This window comes from Suncus etruscus, chromosome 11 (genome assembly GCF_024139225.1).
Source record: "Suncus etruscus isolate mSunEtr1 chromosome 11, mSunEtr1.pri.cur, whole genome shotgun sequence".
Classification (NCBI taxonomy): Eukaryota; Metazoa; Chordata; class Mammalia; order Eulipotyphla; family Soricidae; genus Suncus; species Suncus etruscus.
Window position 1 is genome coordinate 76,791,451 of NC_064858.1, and position 18,540 is coordinate 76,809,990.

The following is an 18,540-nucleotide window of genomic DNA, read 5'->3' on the forward strand; positions in this document are numbered from 1 at the left end:
TAGGATCCAGGATGGCTACCCAGGGACCAGAAAGATAGGCATGTGCTCTGTTTCTGGGTATTTTTGATGTATGCTATTCTCATACTGTGAGGTGATATCTCATTGTTAGCTTGGTTTGCATTTCTCAACTCCTTGAGGAAGCTTTTTTGCTTTTAGGCATCCCTGGTGATGTTTAGGAGTTACTACTGACTCTGCACTTAGAAATTATTCCTACCAGTACTTGGGGGGGACCATCTGGGTTGCCAGGATTCAAACAGGGTTGGCCATATGCAAGGCAAACACCTTATCTGCTGTACTTTTACTTTGGCCCCCAGGAAATGTTTTAATAACAGCAAATTGCATTAATGTGTTGATTGTTATTCTAGAGCAGGGGTCCTCAAACTTTTTAAACAGGGGGCCAGTTCACTGTCCCTCAGACCATTGGAGGGTCTGACTATAGTAAAAACAAAACTTATGAACGAATTCTTATGCACACTGCATATATCTTATTTTGCAATGAAGAAACAAAACAGATACAAATACAATATGGCCCGCGGGCCATAGTTTGAGGACCACTGTTCTAGAGTAATAAATGAGAGGTGTGAAAATATTAATTCAGTATAGCTCTTCTGTGCATTAGATTATCAAGAAAATTTTGGTGATTCAAAGCTTCAACCCGTAGGACTTAGGAGATGGTTAAGTGGGTGTGCAAGTTTTGCATGCAAAAACCTGGGTTTTGATCCCAGACACCACATGATCCCCAAACACTGCCAGGAACAAGCACTGCTGAATGTTACCGAGAAATTTGGCTTGCTCAGTAAGATCCAAGAAGCTGCTCAACAAAATGCATTTTCTACTGTGACTCTTATCTGATTTCTTTTGCAAAACTGCAAGCTGCGACCCCACAGAATGGCACCCAAAATGGAACATGAGGGCTGGAGAGATAGCACAGCGGTAGCTGTTTGCCTTGCACATAGCTGATTCGAATAGAGGTGGTTCGAATCCCGGCAATCCATATGGTCCATCGTGCCTGCCAGGAGTAACTCCTGAGTGCCGCTGGGTGTGACCTAAAAACCAAAACCAAACCAAAACAAAACAAAACCAAAGACAAAAACAAAGAAACAAACAAAAAAGCCCAAAATGGGATATGAAAACAGACTTCTAAACACTTTTAAGAGAAACAACTCCAGAAAATCTTTGCACAGTGTTGGAGATGGGGAGATTGTTGAGTTTGATATTGTGAAAGGACAGAAAGGTATAGAAGCTGCTAATGTAACTTTCCCAAAAAGTGGGGGGAAAAAACCCCAGAACTTCCCAGATGTTAAGCTTCAAAACTTCCATTCTGAAGCATAGTCTGCTAGATTTTATAATGAAAACATAGGTGGTCAGTGGCTGGAGAAATAGTATAGTGGATAGTATATTTGCCTTGCATATGGCTTACCTGGGTTCAATCCCCAGCATCCCATTTGGACCCCTGAGGAATAATTCCTGAGAACAGAGCCAGGAGTAATCCTTGAAAATTCTTGTTGTGATCCCCAAAAAAGGAAAATAAAATATATAGGCTACTTGAAACCATCATTTTGGGGAGAGAGGAAAGATATTTTTAGAATATAAGGGCTGGTGCTATATAGTACAATGAGTAAGGCAAGATTTAATCCATGGCACTCCATATGGTGCCCTGAGCATAAGGAGTAAGTCCAGAGCACTGCTGGGTGCAGCCCACACCCCTTCTACCAAAAAAAGGACATTGCAGGAGCAGATGCCTGGCTTGCACACAGGACCAGAGTTTGATGCTGGCACCATACGAGTCTCTGAGTGCAATCAGGAAGCGTTGGTGTCCCCGAATATTGCCAGCACTGGCCATGGTGACCCTGAGTGACACCACATTGAGCTGTTTGTCCTGGCAGGCTGAGTATGTCTAAAGTGACCCCCAGGTTTCCTGAGCATTGCTTGGGAAGGTCTCCATCCAAAAAAAAAAGCCACCTTCAAAAGCATTTTAGTAGGGAGCATCCTAAAATACGCATTCTTACTGTTCAAAAATGTATATAAAAGGACTGGAGCATGGGGGCCAGAGAGATAGCATGGAGGTAGGGTATGTGCTTTGCATGCAGAAGGATGGTGGTTCAAGTCCCAGCATCCTATATGGTCCCCCAAGCCTGCCAGGAGTGATTTCTGAGCTTAGAGCCAGGAGTAATCCCTGAGCACTGCTGGGTGTGACCTAAACACCAAAAAAAAAAAAAAAAAAAAGGGTGGGGGGGCTGGGACAAAATTATAGTAGTTATTTACCTTACATTTGGCTGATTTGGATTCAATCTCCAGCATCCCTCTATGGTTCCATATGGGCCCCCAAGAACCTATAGGGACCATAAGCATTTCCAGGTATTTTTTTAAACTGTATATAAGTACATTCTAATTAATTTTTATTACATTATAACTTGGATATTTGGATTGTGAACAGAACTCTATTGAGTGATTCTTGCAATCCATGTGTTCCAACTGAGTACTTTTATTGGGTGGGTAGGGTTTGAGTTTTTGGTTTTTGGGCCACACCTGGTGGTGCTCAGGGCTTATTCCTGGTTCTGCACTCAAGAATCACTCCTGGCAGTACTTGGGGGGCCAATATGGGGTGTCAGGATTGAACCCACGTCAGCCACATGTAAAGCAAGTGCCCTACCTGCTGTACTATTACCCCAGCCCATTTTTTAATTGCCTATTGACAATAAATACTTCGTTTACATAGTTTACATATTGCTTATAATACATCATTTACATATTGCTTATAATACATTTGTTTCTACCATTCCATGTTTTAACACCAATCTCATCACCAGTATAAAATTTCCTCCACTGTTATTCAGAGATATCCATCCACCCCCAAGCCTTCTCATTTGGCAGGCACAAAACAATTCTCTCTCTCTCTCTCTCTCTCTCTCTCTCTCTCTCTCTCTCTCTCTCTCTCTCTCTCTCTCTCTCTCTCTCTCTCTCTCTCTCTCTCCCTCCCTCCCTCCCTCCTTCCTCCCTCCCTCCCTCTCCTCCCCTCCCTCCCTCCTTCTTTCTTTCTTTCTTTCTTTTTGGTTTTTGGATCATACCGTGTTATTCCTGGCTCTATGCTCAGAAATCGCTGCACCCAAACCACCGTCCTTCTGCATGCAAGGCAAATGCCTTACCTCCATGCTATCTCTCCAACGCCAACAATTTACTTTCTATTGCTTGTTTACAACTAAATGATAATGTAATTATCAGAAAAAACTAGAGCAAAAGAAAATGTCAAATTTGGGGCTGGAGACATAGCACAGTGGTAGGGCATTTGCCTTGCATGCGGCAATCTAGGCTAGACCTTGGTTCAAATCGGTCCCCCAAGCCAGGAGCAATTTCTGAGCACATAGCCAGGAGTAACCCCTGAGCATCATCAGGTGTGGGGCCCCTCTCCAAAAAAAAAAAGAAAATGTGAAATTTATTTTATCTTGCAATAGGGTTAGTAAGTGATTCCTTGAAAGTGTCCTAAGATGTTTCTTGCCAGTTGATAATTCTTTTATTGGTTTTGTTTGTTAAACTTAGGTGACTTCTATACTACTTTGATATTTGATTTGGTGTGATTTTACTGGGGTGTCCATACTGAACAATTTGAAGTTGTCACGTGGCTGCATATACAGCCCCACAGTTCAAGTTCTGTGGCTAAGGCAATAGCTGTGAGGCGTTGTTATTGGCTGCCAGGCCTTCGGACAATGAAAAGATAGGGGAAGGATGTTCATACTCGCTCCAACAAAGTCCTAGAGATCTCAGCCCTAATACTGGCATACCTGGCGTTTTGGGTTTTTTTTTTTTTTTTTGGTTTTTGGGCCACACCCGGTGACACTCAGGCGTTACTCCTGGCTATGCGCTCAGAAGTTGCTCCTGGCTTGGGGGACCATATGGGACACTGGGGAATCGAACCACAGTCCGTCCAAGGCTAGTGCAGGCAAGGCAGGCCCCTTACCTTTAGCGCCACTGCCCGGCCCCTTACCTGGCGTTTTGGTTTGTTAGCATTTCTGTAGAGATCAGTGCAGTTGGGCCATTGACATGGCAGAGATTGTAGGTTGTGGGTACAGCTGCTGAGGCTTCAGCAAGGAAGGGACTTGGTCCGCCCCTCCTCTTGAGAATGCCCAGTTTTCAGCCATGAGTTGGTATACCGGTGATTTTTCGCAGTGTGATTTGTATCTCTTTCGAGAACAAAGTGAGTCCATGGAGATGGCCAGTGGACATACATGGCTGTCTGTGGGATGTGGTTATGGTTGCTAGGCCTTCCAGAAGTATGAAAAGGTGGGGGCGGGGGGTTAAGGTGGAGGAAGGGATAGATGATTGCAGTCACTCCAACAAAGTCTTAAAGATCTCATGGGCTGAGTGCTTTTCACTTAGAGGTGGCTTTGAAGGTTCAGAATGGCTGGACTCAGATGTCTTTTCCCTTAGCAGAGACAGATGGCTGGCAGGGCTCTGTTGGCACTGTTTGCTGGAGTTCCTCCTGGTCTTCCCAGTATACTGGGAAATGGGACCTGGGTCCTAGAAGGCTCAGTTCCCATCCCCATAGTACTTGAATGATCTCAGCCTTCACTGAGCTTGTGGGACCGTTAATTAAAGTCTTCAGACCAGTTTTCTCCTTATTCCCTCCCTTCGTTTTGGCTTTGTAAACTCATTATGAAGAGTAATCTGAATCTCTTGCAGTATATTTGCTGAAAAAGTGACATTTTACTACTCAAGGCACTTAGTTTACTATATCTGAATTGCTTTGCTCAAAAAAACTAAGTAATCTTAAAAGGGTCATACCTTAGGGAGAATGGCTGAGCAATAAAACTCATGTCTCAACTGCATAGTTTACTAGATTTGATTCCTTACATGAAAAGCAAAAGCAACAAAGAGCAAGGCAGTATAAAACCTTGAAGAAGGAGATCTGGCCAATTACAAAAACATGACTGAACTTGCAGGGCATGATGTTAAATGAAACTAGCTCATCACAGATGGATAAATTCCACTTACATGAGAACTCTATATACAAGCAAACTCAAGGGAAAGAGTGGGTATGTTTGCTGGTGTCAGCATCAGTTTTTCCCAGCATGGGACAGATTGCTCCCTTGTGGATGTTGAAACCATCCTAGGGGGTGGTATTGGGTGCAGTTGGGGTACTGGATCATTAGCATTTGGGTTTAGGGTACAATTGGAGGGTACTTTCTTTTAGTTTTTTTTAAGCCACACCTGGCAATATTTTTGAAACTATAAAAATGAGTTTTTTTTAAATTTCTTTTTCTTACATTATAACAGGGGTCTCAAACTCAATTTACCTGGGGGCCGCAGGAGGCAAAGTTGGGGTGAGGCAGGGCCGCATAAGGGATTTCACAAAAAAAAAAGTCCTCAAATGTCATTATTAACAGTTTTAATTATTTCTTCTGAACATTGAGTGAAGATCATGAACAGTTCTTCTGAACATGGTATCTTTTGCCTATTCCTTGCTGCCAGAGACTTGACAGCGCTTCTTCTCACAAATCTGAACCACATTTGGCTTTAGAGAGGAAGCAGTTGAGACTCTTAGTATGGCTTGAAGATGATCATCATTAAATCTAGACCTGTACTTTGACTTATTGAAGTTCAATATGGAGAATAACTTTTCACACAAATATGTGCTCCCAAAAAGGCACATGGTGTGCTTGAACATTCGGGAAAGCTCAGGGAAGCTGGGGGGCAATTCTCTCAAAAATTGCCCATGCATGTCTGCTTTTCCATTAATCTCCCTGAACTTGGCTTTGAGATCAGAGTTGCATTGCAGGTCAATGAGATCCATTTGTAGCACAGGAGGGGCATCTTTCACATCAAAGGAAAGGGGGTCCACAAAAATTTGGACAGTGGCTCTGTGCTTTTTGAAGTCTGCAAATCTGTGATCAAATTCCTTCTCTAGCTTAAAAATAGCATCAACATATTTCTCACCACTGAATGGTATGCCTGCATCCACAAGTTCCTTGCATGCTCGGAAATGCAAAGGTTTGTCTGAGAGAGCTGGGTTTTCCATAACACAAGTTTTGTGGAGAATGCTCTCACCTTGTCATAGGCAGCACTGATAAGCTGCCCCAGGCCTTGTAACATCTTGTTTAGTACATTCAGCTTCTGTATGATGTCAACAAGAAAAAGCTAAGTCCATGAGCCATTTGTAATCACTCAACTCAGAAACAGCATTCCCATCCTTCTCCATGAAGGCTTTCACGTCTTCTCTCAACTCAAAATATCTTTTCAGGACATTTCCCCTGCTGAGCCAATGTACCTCAGTGAAATAGAGCACATCTCCGTATTCTGACTCCATTTCCTCTAAAAATGCACGGAACCTCCTGTGCTTTAAGCCCCTGGATCTGATTCAGTTGATGCATTTTACAACAACAGACATTACATTGTCACATGGCAGGCATTTACTGCAAAGGGCCTGCTGATGGATGATGCAGTGAAGAGCAATGGCCTTCTCTACACCCTCCTCTTCAAGTTTTTTGAACAAAGTGCCACCAGTCCATTTTTCCTCCCTGTCATCGATGGCGCTCCATCGGTTATTAATCCAACAAACCTCTTCCATGGGAAACATCTCATTAGCGGTGGTCTGGCCATGCATTAGAATTATTGTGAGCAGCTCCTCTGTGAATTCAAAATTGCAATCAACACCATGGACATAAATTGTGAGTTGCGCAGTGTCTGTTATATCTGTGCCCTCGTCAAGAGCAACTGAGTATGCATCAAAACATTTGGCTTTCTCACACAGTTGATGATAAATGTCACTTGACATGTCAGAAATGCGCTCTGCCACAGTGTTGGCAGAAAGGCTGATTTTGATAAACTGACCTTTCTTTTCTGGACAGATAATACTTGCAACCTGTAACATGCATTTTTTAATAAACCCTCCTTCTGTAAATGGTTTCCCTACCTTAGCATTCATCTCACTAATCAGCTTCGACTGATGCAACATTCTCTTTGGCTGCTTTCTTGAAGAAATCTTGTTGCCTCATTAGACATGCTTTAAGACTGGCAACCCTCTTGGCTCTCTCATTTCCTTGATATTTTGCACGTTCCTCAGCATGTTTAGTTGAATAATGATGTTTCAAGCTGTATTCCATGTGCACTGCAACTTTCTCTGAGCAAATAAGACATGTGGGGATGCCCCTGTGCTCAACAAAGAAATACTGCGTCTCCAACTTTTCCTGAAATTGTCTGTGCTCGTCATCAATCTTTCTCTTTACTGCAGGCTTTGATGAAGTCATGATGAAGGTATGACAAAATCTAATTCTGTAATAAACTTCTCTCCGTTCTCTCCCTCAGGCCTCCGATAATGCAAGGGATAGTGGGCAGGAGCAGCAGAAACGACATCTGCGCTAGGCGCAAAGTATTCACGATTATTCACTTACCGAATACTTGCAATAAAAAAATCGCATTAGTAAGAAAAAAATCGCAAAAAAACACATTAAACATTTGCATACCCCGAACGGAACTGCTCAGGATATGCGAATGTTTAATGCGATCTTTTCTTACTAATGAGATATTTATTGCGATTATTCGGTAAGCAAATAATCGCGAATACTGCGATATTTGAAGGCTGGCCGCGGGCCACAAAATGTTGTACGAAGGGCTGCAAATGGCCATGAGTTTGAGACCCCTGCATTATAACTTGAATATTTGAGTTGTGAACAGGATTCAGTTGAATGATTCTTGCAATCAATGTTTGCCAACTTTTTTTTTTGGGTAGGGGTTGGGTTTTGGGATTTGGGGCCACACCTAGTTGTTTTCAGGGCTTATTTCTGGTTCTGCACTCAAGAATCACTCCTAGCAGTGCTCAGGGAGACCATTTGGGTGTCAAGACTGAACCCAGGAATTACTCCTGGCAGATCTCGGGGGACTATATGGGATGCCAGGAATCCAACTCAGGTAGGCACATGTAAGGCAAGCACCCTACCTACTGTACTTATCACTCCAGTCCCATGGAGTACTTTGTATTTGTTCATTTAAAGAAGATCCCAGTGTAGTTTCAATGACATTTTCTCAATGATTTTTTTTTTCCTGAAAAGGGTCATAGGCCAAATAAGTTTGGTCTAGAGGAAGGGGGATGTGGGAAATTCTGTTTGATGGATGAGAATCTCCATTTACACAGTTGTATAAGCTCTAGAGAACAACTATAAGACACTGTACTGATAATGTTGAGTGTTGTTTTGTTTTGTTTTTGGGCCACACCCGGCGGTGCTCAGGGGTTACTCCTGGCTGTCTGCTCAGAAATAGCTCCTGGCAGGCACGGGGGAACATATGGGACACCGGGATTCGAACCAACCACCTTTGGTCCTGGATCGGCTGCTTGCAAGGCAAACGCCGCTGTGCTATCTCTCTGGGCCCATGTATAGTGTTTTTAATAAATGCACTGAAAGGGTTTATCTCTTGTTTAATGTTCTTAGTACACTTTTATTTATTTATTTTTTTTAATTTGGGGAGCTGAAGTGATAGTACAGCAAGTAAAGTTCTTGCCTTGAATGTGGCTGACCTGGATTTTATCTCCAGCTTACCATTGTTTCTGAGTCTGCCAGGAATGCAGAGCCAGAGTAAACCCCAGTTATTGCCAGGTGTGGCTGAAAAACAAAACAACAAAAATGGAGTCTGATATGATAGTACTGTGGGTAGGATGTTTGACTTGTATGCAACTGACCTGGGTTTGATCCCTGGCACCACATATTGTTGTTCAAGCCTCACCAGGAATAGACCCTGAGCACAGACCTAGAGGCAAGCTCCTTACCTGCTGCACTATCTTTCTGGATCCTTACTGTATTATTTTAAAATTCATGACTTTTGGAATAACACCTTTTGAAAATAAAGACAGCAAAATACCAAAACTTACTTTTTCTTTTGTTTACTTATTTATTTGCCATTTTCCCATATTATTGATAAGATAGTAAATGTTGAAATTTAAGTATAGGAGTAGGAAAGGAACTGGAAAGGGACAAATTTGCTGATTGCACCAGCTGGAAGAAGAGTCGACAGACTAAATTTGAAGTTTATTCCCTAAGAAGCACCCTAGTTTTACTTAAATTATATGTTTATTTGGAATAAACTTACGGTGAGGAGACTGAGGTTTCCCAGCTTTTCTTTGAATCACTGTGCAGGCTTAAGAAGTCACATGTAGCCCTTACTCTCCTACCCTATTATACTAGTTCTTTGATTCTCTGGAATGACCTTTTTGCTTTGCTTCTCTCTCCCTCTCTCCTTCCCTTCCGTTCCCTCCCTCCCCTCCCTTCCCTCTCTTCCCTCTCTCCCTCCCTGCCTGCCTGCCTGCCTGCCTGCCTGCCTGCCTGCCTGCCTGCCTGCCTGCCTCCCTCCCTCCTTCCCTCCTTCCCTTCCTTCACTCCCTCCCTCCCTCCCTCCCTCCCTCCCTCCCTCCCTCCCTCCCTCCCTCCCTCCCTCCCTCCCTCCCTCCTTCCTTCCCTCAGGGATTATTCCTGGCTCTGCTTCAGTGTTATTCCTGGAGGGATCGAACCTGGAGGCAGACACTATTCACTATGCTATCACTCTGGCCCCAAACTTCACTTTTTTTTTTTTTTATTGCTGTTTCTCTCCTACAGCTATATGGTAATATTCCAGCCTGGATGGTTTGTATCATTTTTATGTAATTAAAGTTCTCCAACCCTCTACTGTAGATAGGACAATTGTGCTTTACATTAAAGTGTTGAAGTGTTCTCAGAAAACATTAGCTAGTACTGTTTTCAGGTAATAATCTTTTAAACGTCCTTTTTTGTTTTTTTAGAATCTGATTCAGCACTACAGAAAGAACATAGAAACCAGACACCCGCTTCATCTGCTGCTCAAACTTCCACTCCTTCTAAGTACCACCGAACAAGATCTGGGGGAGCCAGGGATGAACGATACAGATCAGGTGAGAAAGGATTATAAGATTACCAGTAAAACAGATTTTTAGCATGAATGTAGTATGAACTGTGTTCTCTGAGAACTCTGAATGCTGTTTGGAAACATACACCCTCACCTCCAAAAAAAACACCAAGAGGTTTACTACATTTATTCACATGTAGAGTCCCTATTGTGTAAGGTTGAGTATAAAGTCAGGGTTTTCTGGGAATATAGCAGCAAGTTAGACCATAGAGAAAAAGAGGGGCCAGACAATTGCAAAGGCAATGAGAATAAGCAAATAAGAAATAAGAATAAGCAAATAAGGAAATGTCAGATGAAGGTCATGTTTGAAGAGCTAGGTCATATTGTGCCTCTCAGTTGGTAGAGTTAGGACAAAAAGTCAGTGAAATTCCAAATTATTTTAAACTTAAATATTTGTTTTGTTTTGTTTTCTTTTTTTTTTTTTTTTTTTTTTGGTTTTTTTTGGGCCACACCCGGTAACGCTCAGGGGTTACTCCTGGCTATGCGCTCAGAAGTCGCTCCTGGCTTGGGGGACCATATGGGACACCGGGGGATCGAACCGCGGTCCGTCTCCTAGGCTAGCGCAGGTAAGGCAGGCACCTTACCTCCAGCGCCACCGCCCGGCCCCTTGTTTTGTTTTCTTAAAAGTACCTATGGAGAGGCTGGAGTGGTAAGGCATCTCTGCCTTGCCGACGCTAGCTTAGGAAGGACCGTGGTTCGATCCCCCAGCATCCCATATGGTACCCCAAACCAGGAGCGATTTCTGAGTGCATAGCCAGGAGTAACTCCTCAGCGTCATTGGGTGTGCGCTTCCACCACCCCCCCAAATATCAATGGAAAGAGAGATAATACAGTGAGTAGGATATATGGCTTGCACATGGCCAACTGGAATCAATTTCCAACATCAGATATGGTCGATCCCCAAACCCTTCCAGGAGAGATCTCTAAATGCAAAGCCAGAAGTAAGCCCTGAGCCCTGGTTTTGGCCCAAAAATGTACCTATGAAAAGAGGAAGGTCTCCTTGCTGATATGCAGGAGCCAGGGACCATGTCTTTCATGCCAAAGTCCTGAGTCTGATCACCAGCATGATCCCCCAAGCACCACTGTGCCAAAGTAGCACTACATGTCTGGACTTAGTCCAGTTGGCCAAGTATTACCAGGAATGTTCTGAGATATCTTAAGCACTATTTGGGAGGCTCTCCCAGAAAAGTAATAGCATAACAGTTTGGTAATTTTTTTTATAATTTTAACTACTTATAAGCTTTGTCACAGAAATTTCAGCAGCTTATTTTTTTTTTTTTTTTTTTTTTTTTTTGGTTTTTGGGTCTCACCCGGCAGTGCTCAGGGGTTACTCCTGGCTCCAGGCTCAGAAGTCGCTCCTGGCAAGCATGGGGGACCATATGGGACGCCGGGATTCGAACCGATGACCTTCTGCATGAGAGGCAAACGCCTTACCTCCATGCTATCTCTCCGGCCCCACAGCAGCTTATTTTATATACACCTTTATGAGCACAAGGACAGTTGTAGTACCATTCCTTATAATGCAGTGGTTATATAAGTTAAAATTATATCTACACAGTAGAATTATTTGAAGGCTCTTTGTGTGTGTGTGTGTGTGTGTGTGTGTGTGTGAGAGAGAGAGAGACAGACAGACAGACAGACAGACAGAGACAGAATGTGAAGCAAGATAGTTTTCATTGAAATTTAGAATGGTGTGATTGGATGGGCCAAAGAGACAGTTCAGCAGGTAGGGCACTTGTATTGCAAGCAGCTGGCCTAGGTGATCCTTTGCATTCTCTGTGGTCCCCTGTGCCCTGCCAGAAATGATTTCCTGAGTGTAGAGCTAGGAGTAACCTCTGAACACCACCCAAAGTAACCCCTTCCCTATAAAAAGGATGGAAAAGAGAGAACACAGGCTTCTTTAGCATTGAAGAAGCAGAAACATAGAGACAAGCGAGCAAGGTTTGTGTTCAAGGGAAAAAATGGACTTGAAGAGCAAGCCAAGAAGCTCTTTTTTAAAGTCAAATGAAAGTAGGGCCCAGGGGTAGCAAAACAGCATAGTGCCTGACTTACAACAGTGAAGTCCATGGCCCAGAACTTTGATCACAGTGGCTCTGTTTGGGATCTCTAACACCACTACCAAGAATATGACCCCTGGGGACTAGCACAGTCAAATGTACAGGAGCATGGCCTCTGAAGTGGGTATCCATGCCAAGATCTGTCAGAGTGTGGAAGTGGAAGCACCACAACCAAGTGTATAAACTACACACACACACACACACACACACACACACACACACACACACACACACACACACGGAAGGAACGCAAGGCAATACATAGCACATGTGCTGATTTTGTAGGGGCTGGAGTGATAAGATAGTTCAATTGGTTGGACGCTTGCCTTCCACACAGTTTACCTGGATTCAGTCCCTAGCATCCTATAGTATTCCCTGAGAACTGCCTGAATACAGAGCTAGGAGTAACCTCTGAGCATTGCTGTGTGCAGAGCCAGGAGTAACCCCTGAGCATTACTTGCTGTGGGTCCCCAGTCTCCTTCAAATCAAAAATACTTATTCATTTATGTATTTAGATTTCTTTGCAATCGTATATTTTTAGTCTTTTATTGTAAATAGAAAAATGTATAAAATACATCTGTTCTGTGTCACTAGAAAGTGTGCAAACCACCATGAACCATTGGGCTGAGTATGATGTGAAATGGCCCCTAAAAAATAAAGTTGCTTAGACTGTGGAAATAATTCAAATTGTTGAAAAATGTTCTTCCCTGATCCTTAACTGTGACTTCATTCCCATGTTTATTCACTTAATAAAAGAAGCTATAGGAACAACTACCTCATTTTTTTATTTGTTTTGGTGATACATCTGATAGTACTCAGGGCATACTTTGGACTCTGCTCAGAAATCACTCCTCACAGGGTTCAGGGAACCATATGCAGTGCTAAGGATTGATCCTGGGTCAGCTGTGTACACAAGTGCCCTGCCCACTATACTATGTCCAACCCCAGAAACAGCCATGAAATTTTATTTTCTATTTTTTGGAAGTATGGAATCTAAATGACAATGAAGTATTACAATACATTATTGAGAAAATTTAGAAATCGGTACTAGAGAGATAGTGCAGCAGGTAGGTAGGTGCTTGCCTTGTGTACAATTTTGTTGTTGTTGTTGTTTTTGGTTTTTGGGTCACACCTGGCGGTGCTCAGGGTTACTCCTCACTCTACGCTCAGAAATCGCTCTTGGTGGGCATGGGGACCATATGGGATGCTGGGATTCGAACCACTGTCCTTCTGCATGCAAGGCAAATGCCCTACCTCCATGCTATCTCTCTGACCTCCTTGTGTACAATTTTGTATGAAAGAAATAAAAGGTACTGCACTGGAGCAGTGGCACAGCGGTAGGATGTTTGCCTAGCACACAGATGACTTAGGACGGACTGTGGTTCGCTCTCCCAGCGTCCCATATGTTCCTCCGAGCCAGGAGTGATTTGTGAGCACATAGAGCCAGGAGTAACCTCTGAGCATCACCAGGTGTGGCCCAAAAATGAGAAGGGGGGAGGGAGGAAGAGAGGGAGAGAGGGAGAGAGGGAGAGAGGGGGGGGGGAGAGAGAGAGAGAGAGAGAGAGAGAGAGAGAGAGAGAGAGAGAGAGACGGGGGAGAGAGAGAGAGAGAGAGAGAGAGAGAGAGAGAGAGAGAGAGAGAGAGAGAGAGAGAGAGAGGAGGGGGAGAGAGGGAGGGAGGGAGGGAGGGAGGGAGGAAGGGAGGAAACTAGGGAGGCCGCTGCTCAAAGATCTAAGCACATGCTTTGTATACGGTAGCCCCTTGTTTGGTGCCCAGCACGACAGCCCTCCAGGACTTTGAGAGTACCCCCAAGCACATGGCTTGATTTGACCCCAAAAGAGAGAAGGAAGAGGAAGGATAAACTAATACTAAGAGTAAAACTGTAGACAATAATTAAAGTAGAAGGAATTGTGGAAGCAAGGTCACATTTATTTTATCATTGGTAGAGTTTTGCCTTCTGGAATGTGTATATACACACACATTTAGTTACATTGTAGCAAAGTAATTTTTACACCTTTAACATTTAAAACTGAGTATCTTTTCTGTTCAGTGAAACAAGAAAATTTAAAAATAAACAGGAAGGGCCGGATAGATAGCATGGAGGTAGGCCGTTTGCTTGAAGGACGGTGGTTTGAACCCCGGCATCCCATATGGTCCCCCCAGCCTGCCAAGATCGATTTCTGAGCGCTGCCAAAAAATAAAATAAAATAAAATTAAATTAAAATTAAAAAATAAACAGAAACGAAATTACAATAGAGAATGTCAGTTCCAAATAAATTTCTGTAAGTTCTGCTGATTCTCACATCAAGTGACAGGGTGCGAGGGGAGAGTTTTATTTTAAAAGTGTCATCTTAATCTACAAAGATGCCCATTAAACATCACAATTAAATATGCCAACATGGAGAAGCCATGTTGTCAAAATGCACACTTCTCAAATCCAAACTTCTCAAACTCACCATTTTGCTGATATTCTGTAAGCCCCTTATCCTTTTTAATTGTTTTCTTTAAACAAGAGAAAGTAGACAGATACATGTTGGTAACTGCTAACTGTCCATATTCACATAGAAATATGTCATCTCTAAATCCTATATACAGAGAAAGGAGGGAAAAAGCTAGACTTCTATGGTATTACTATACTTGGGCCTACCACCCTCCAGCTTCAGCAGAGCTGAGGGAGAAGGGTTTTCTTTTTCCATCAGAGCATGGCATTGTTGTTGCCATAGTTTTTACGAAGACAAGAAAGAACAAATTGAATTTGGAACAGAAAGCAGTGGAGATCCTTTCGCTTATCAATTCTGTTCAGGGTATTTCCCCAAATTAAGTTGAGAATGATGCTGTAAAGGAGAGGAAAGAAATCTTGAAAACAGGGAAACTGTCAGTGAACCAGGTGAAGAAGCTCTATGGTTCTTCATGCTGTCTCTTCCTGCTGGCTTGATTCTGCATTTGACTTGCATGTTTTGTCAGATCCTTTCCAGATTTCCATTTGATTTCAGTGACTTTTGAAGATGGCCTCCATTCTCATTCAGATGAAATTCTTTGGAGGGAAGTTTATTTTTAAAGGGTTTTCATCAAAATATAAATCTATTCTGTTACGTGATCTAATATCTTCTGTCACTTTGACTCTTGTCAAATAATTCGGTGCTCCTTCATCCTCCTCCCCAAGCAGTGCAAACATTTGTGGATAGTTGACAAATGTTTTACCCAAAATAATTGGGGATTCTGGTTATTAATTCCAACCTCTTCTGAAAGAATGATTGGCTGAGTTTGTTATATTTCTATTATACTTTCAAAATCAAACTGCTTGTTTGTCAAGTGTGTATTTCATTTTGTACTTCATTAATATGTTCAATTGCTTCCTGCTGCTCATTTTTTCCCATCCACATGCCTTCTCTGTGTTGGGGGCAGCAGGCTACCTGGGTTTCTTCACCAGAGGCTGCAGCATGTACTGGTGCTTGGGGACTATGCTGGGGACCAGTTTGGGTTCCAACACAGAAAGCTGCAGAGCTGGGTATGCCCCCTTTTTTTATTTTTACTTTAAATGTTTTCTTGGCCACATCTAGTTGTACTCAGTAGTTTCTCTTGGCTCTCCACACAAGAATTACTCCTGGCCAGCACTGAGTACTGGGAATTGAACCCACGTCAGCCACATACAAAACAAATATCCTATGGTCTATTATTGCTTCAGTTCTTGAAATCATTTAAAGAAAAACTTTTGCACAGTAATACTACTGACAACAACTATGTAGGATTTCTCTATCTAGTGATTCTCCAGTTTTCTCCAGACACCAAACCATGTGACCTACAGTTTAAATAAATTTTCACATTAACTAGTGTGTACACCAAAGAGTAGGGGCTTATTTTCTTAAGACTCTCACCATTTCAGGTACCATCACATATGGATTCCCATATTCTTGTCCAATTTGCTTACAACTCAGGATTTCCCACAATCTATACTCCAGGTTCAGTAATTTATAATAACAGTTCCAGAGCCCAGGAAAATACTATACTTTCTTAAAAGTACTAGTTGTTTTGTTTTCTTTAATAAAGAATTTCATGATCAGTCAGCTGGAGGAATATGTATGCTAGGTCCAAAAGGGACCAATGGCCTCTATCCTTCTATCATGGCTTCTCTCATGGATTTTGGAGGTGCATCACCCTATTCATTAGCATATGGCTACTTTCATTGATGTGGAGGCTCTATGAGCCCCTTTATTTAGACTTTTTGCAGATGATCCACTGTGAAGACATTTTTTTAATCAAATCAGTTGCTGGTACTGATTAGCTCATTTGTTGATTCTGAGTAGATCCCCTCCTTTTAGGATAACTGGAATGGGGCTCAAAATTGTGTACTTATGAACCAAAGTGATCGCACAGTGGGTAAGGCTTTTTCCTTGCAGACCACTGATCTTAGTTCAAGTACCAAGACCATGTACATATAAGCTCTCTAAAACATTTCCAGGAGAATTCCTGAGCACTTCTTTGTGTGGCCCAAAACAACAACAAAAAGCTCTAAAGTTGTTTTCCCCTTAGGCCCAGGGTCTTTATTGGAAAGTGCAAGATCACACCCTGGGGTGGAGAAACAAGTAGGATGAAAACCCAAAGGATGCTTCATCCAAAGGTGCTTCCAACCAGTGAGTAATATCCTGAATAGCATATCCTGAATAGCATGGAAACTGGTTAACCCAATATCTCCTCCTTTTTAACTTTATAGAAAAATGCAAAAATATGAGCAAAACAAAGTAATTTGTGTCCCAAAGTTTTAAGAAAAAGGCGGATGCTTCTAAAAGATAAAGGGGATGACAGTTTTTTGAATAGGCACAGCAAAAGTTGGGAAAAAAATAGAAAGAGAAGACTTTTGGCCTAAAAACAGAGTATCCCTACCCATGAAGCATCCTGCTGCAAGATCAACCACAGGCTCCAGGCTTTATTTGTCTAACCCAGAGTCTTCCTTTGTGGTCCCAAAAAAGGTTCTCCTCAGTCAAGGTTGTCACAGTCAAGCTTCAGTAATTAGAGTTCTTAGTGTTACCACAAATCCTAAATTGAAGTCAGGATGTCTTGAAGTGTCTCCTGTATCATCCCACTTATGTGGGAAGGAAGGAAAATCAGCCTTGAAAGCAAGTTGTTGTTGATTTTCAAGTCATAGTCAGGTTGGCACATGAGCCCACCCTGGGGCAAGTCGATGCCAAAGCTATTCTAGGGCTTGTTTTGGTAGTAAGTTGATGCCTGGTGTAGGTGCAGAAAACCATGCCGGATCTAATGATTGCATCCTTCAGTCTCTACAAAAATTTCTCATTTTGCTACAGTTAAAGCATCAGTTCTGAACTCGGAAGGGTTGGTTTTGGATCCCTTCCCCAGTTGCTGGTGATACAATAAGAGGAAAAGCAATTTCTAACCCAATGGAATCCCTTGCCATGCCTCAGGCAAAGTCTAGGTGGTCTCCTTGGGCAAAAACCACTAACCAGGTAGTTGTATCTAATCTGGTTCTCTGTAGGTTGCATTTGAATAGCATAGGTAGGTAAAGTTGTGGCAGCAGGGGACAGGGTGGAGAACTGTAAGCTCCAACATTTCTACAAGCATGTAGAAGTCCCATGATATCTTTCTACCTGATGGGATGTAATACAGCCTGACAATTTTCATTGGCATTGTCAGAGGTTACCATCTTTAATCTGCCTCTACAAAGTGTCTGGCAGTTTCCCCACAAATCCTGCATATAACTACATAGTTCCCTGAAAAATCTTGAATTCGGCATCAAAATCAACTTTTTCCGAAGCCTTCAATGCTATCTCTCTGGCAAGTTGCAAAACAGCACGGGGTATTTTTGCCTGCTTATTTATTTCTGAGAACTCTCCTCCTATTAGCTGCTCATAAGACAACGGGACTCCTGCAACCATCCTTTCAGAGTGATCTGGACTATTAATCTTATTCTTAGCTCCTTCAGAAAACCACATTTTCTTTTTTTGTTTGTTTTGTTTTGTTTTGTTTTGTTTTCGGGCCATACCCGTTTGATGCTCAGAGGTTACTTACTCCTGGCTAAGCACTCAGAAATTGCCCCTGGCTTGGGGGGACCATATGGGACGTCGGGGGATCGAACCGCGGTCCTTCCTTGGCTAGCGCTTGCAAGGCAGAAGACACCTTACCTCTAGCACCACCTCGCCGGCCCCAGAAAACCACATTTTCTATTGTAGAAGTTGGAATTCACTCACTTAATTCTGCAGTCTTAGCCACAGTATTAAAATCCTGATGGGCCCAACACCCATCTTCTCTCCAGGTACCAAGGAATTTAACACAAAACAGAGAAAGAGGACGATACTCCCAAGCACACTTTCATAAACTGACCAATGTATTCCATATTTAAATCCAAATAGGTTGAAGTTTGATTGTTTTCCTGATGGGATGGATATTTTTTCTGATTTTGTGTTAGTGTCAATTTCTCTTGAGAATTAACAGCTGTGGTGGGGGCAGGCGGGATCTGTTCCACACCCTCTGTAGAATTGCTGTGAAGGTGGGGTGTGGTTTGCCCCAGTTTCTCTACAGAGCTGCAGTGGGGGTGGGGCGGGTTATAATCTTACAGTTAGGCTTT

The 18,540-nt window shown here is 42.7% G+C and overlaps 1 protein-coding gene and 1 pseudogene across 1 annotated transcript in view; one reads left to right on the forward strand and one right to left on the reverse strand.

The window, feature by feature from the left end:
* The window catches only part of DIP2B (disco interacting protein 2 homolog B), a 262,889-nt gene that overhangs the window by 132,665 nt on the left and 111,684 nt on the right, over nt 1-18,540 (forward strand). Inside the window, exon 3 of the mRNA XM_049783348.1 lies at nt 9,761-9,889. Within this exon, the coding sequence (XP_049639305.1) occupies nt 9,761-9,889 (129 nt within the window). The remainder of the gene's footprint in view (nt 1-9,760; nt 9,890-18,540) is intronic.
* Nucleotides 14,376-15,343, reverse strand: LOC126022890 (protein SET-like; annotated as a pseudogene).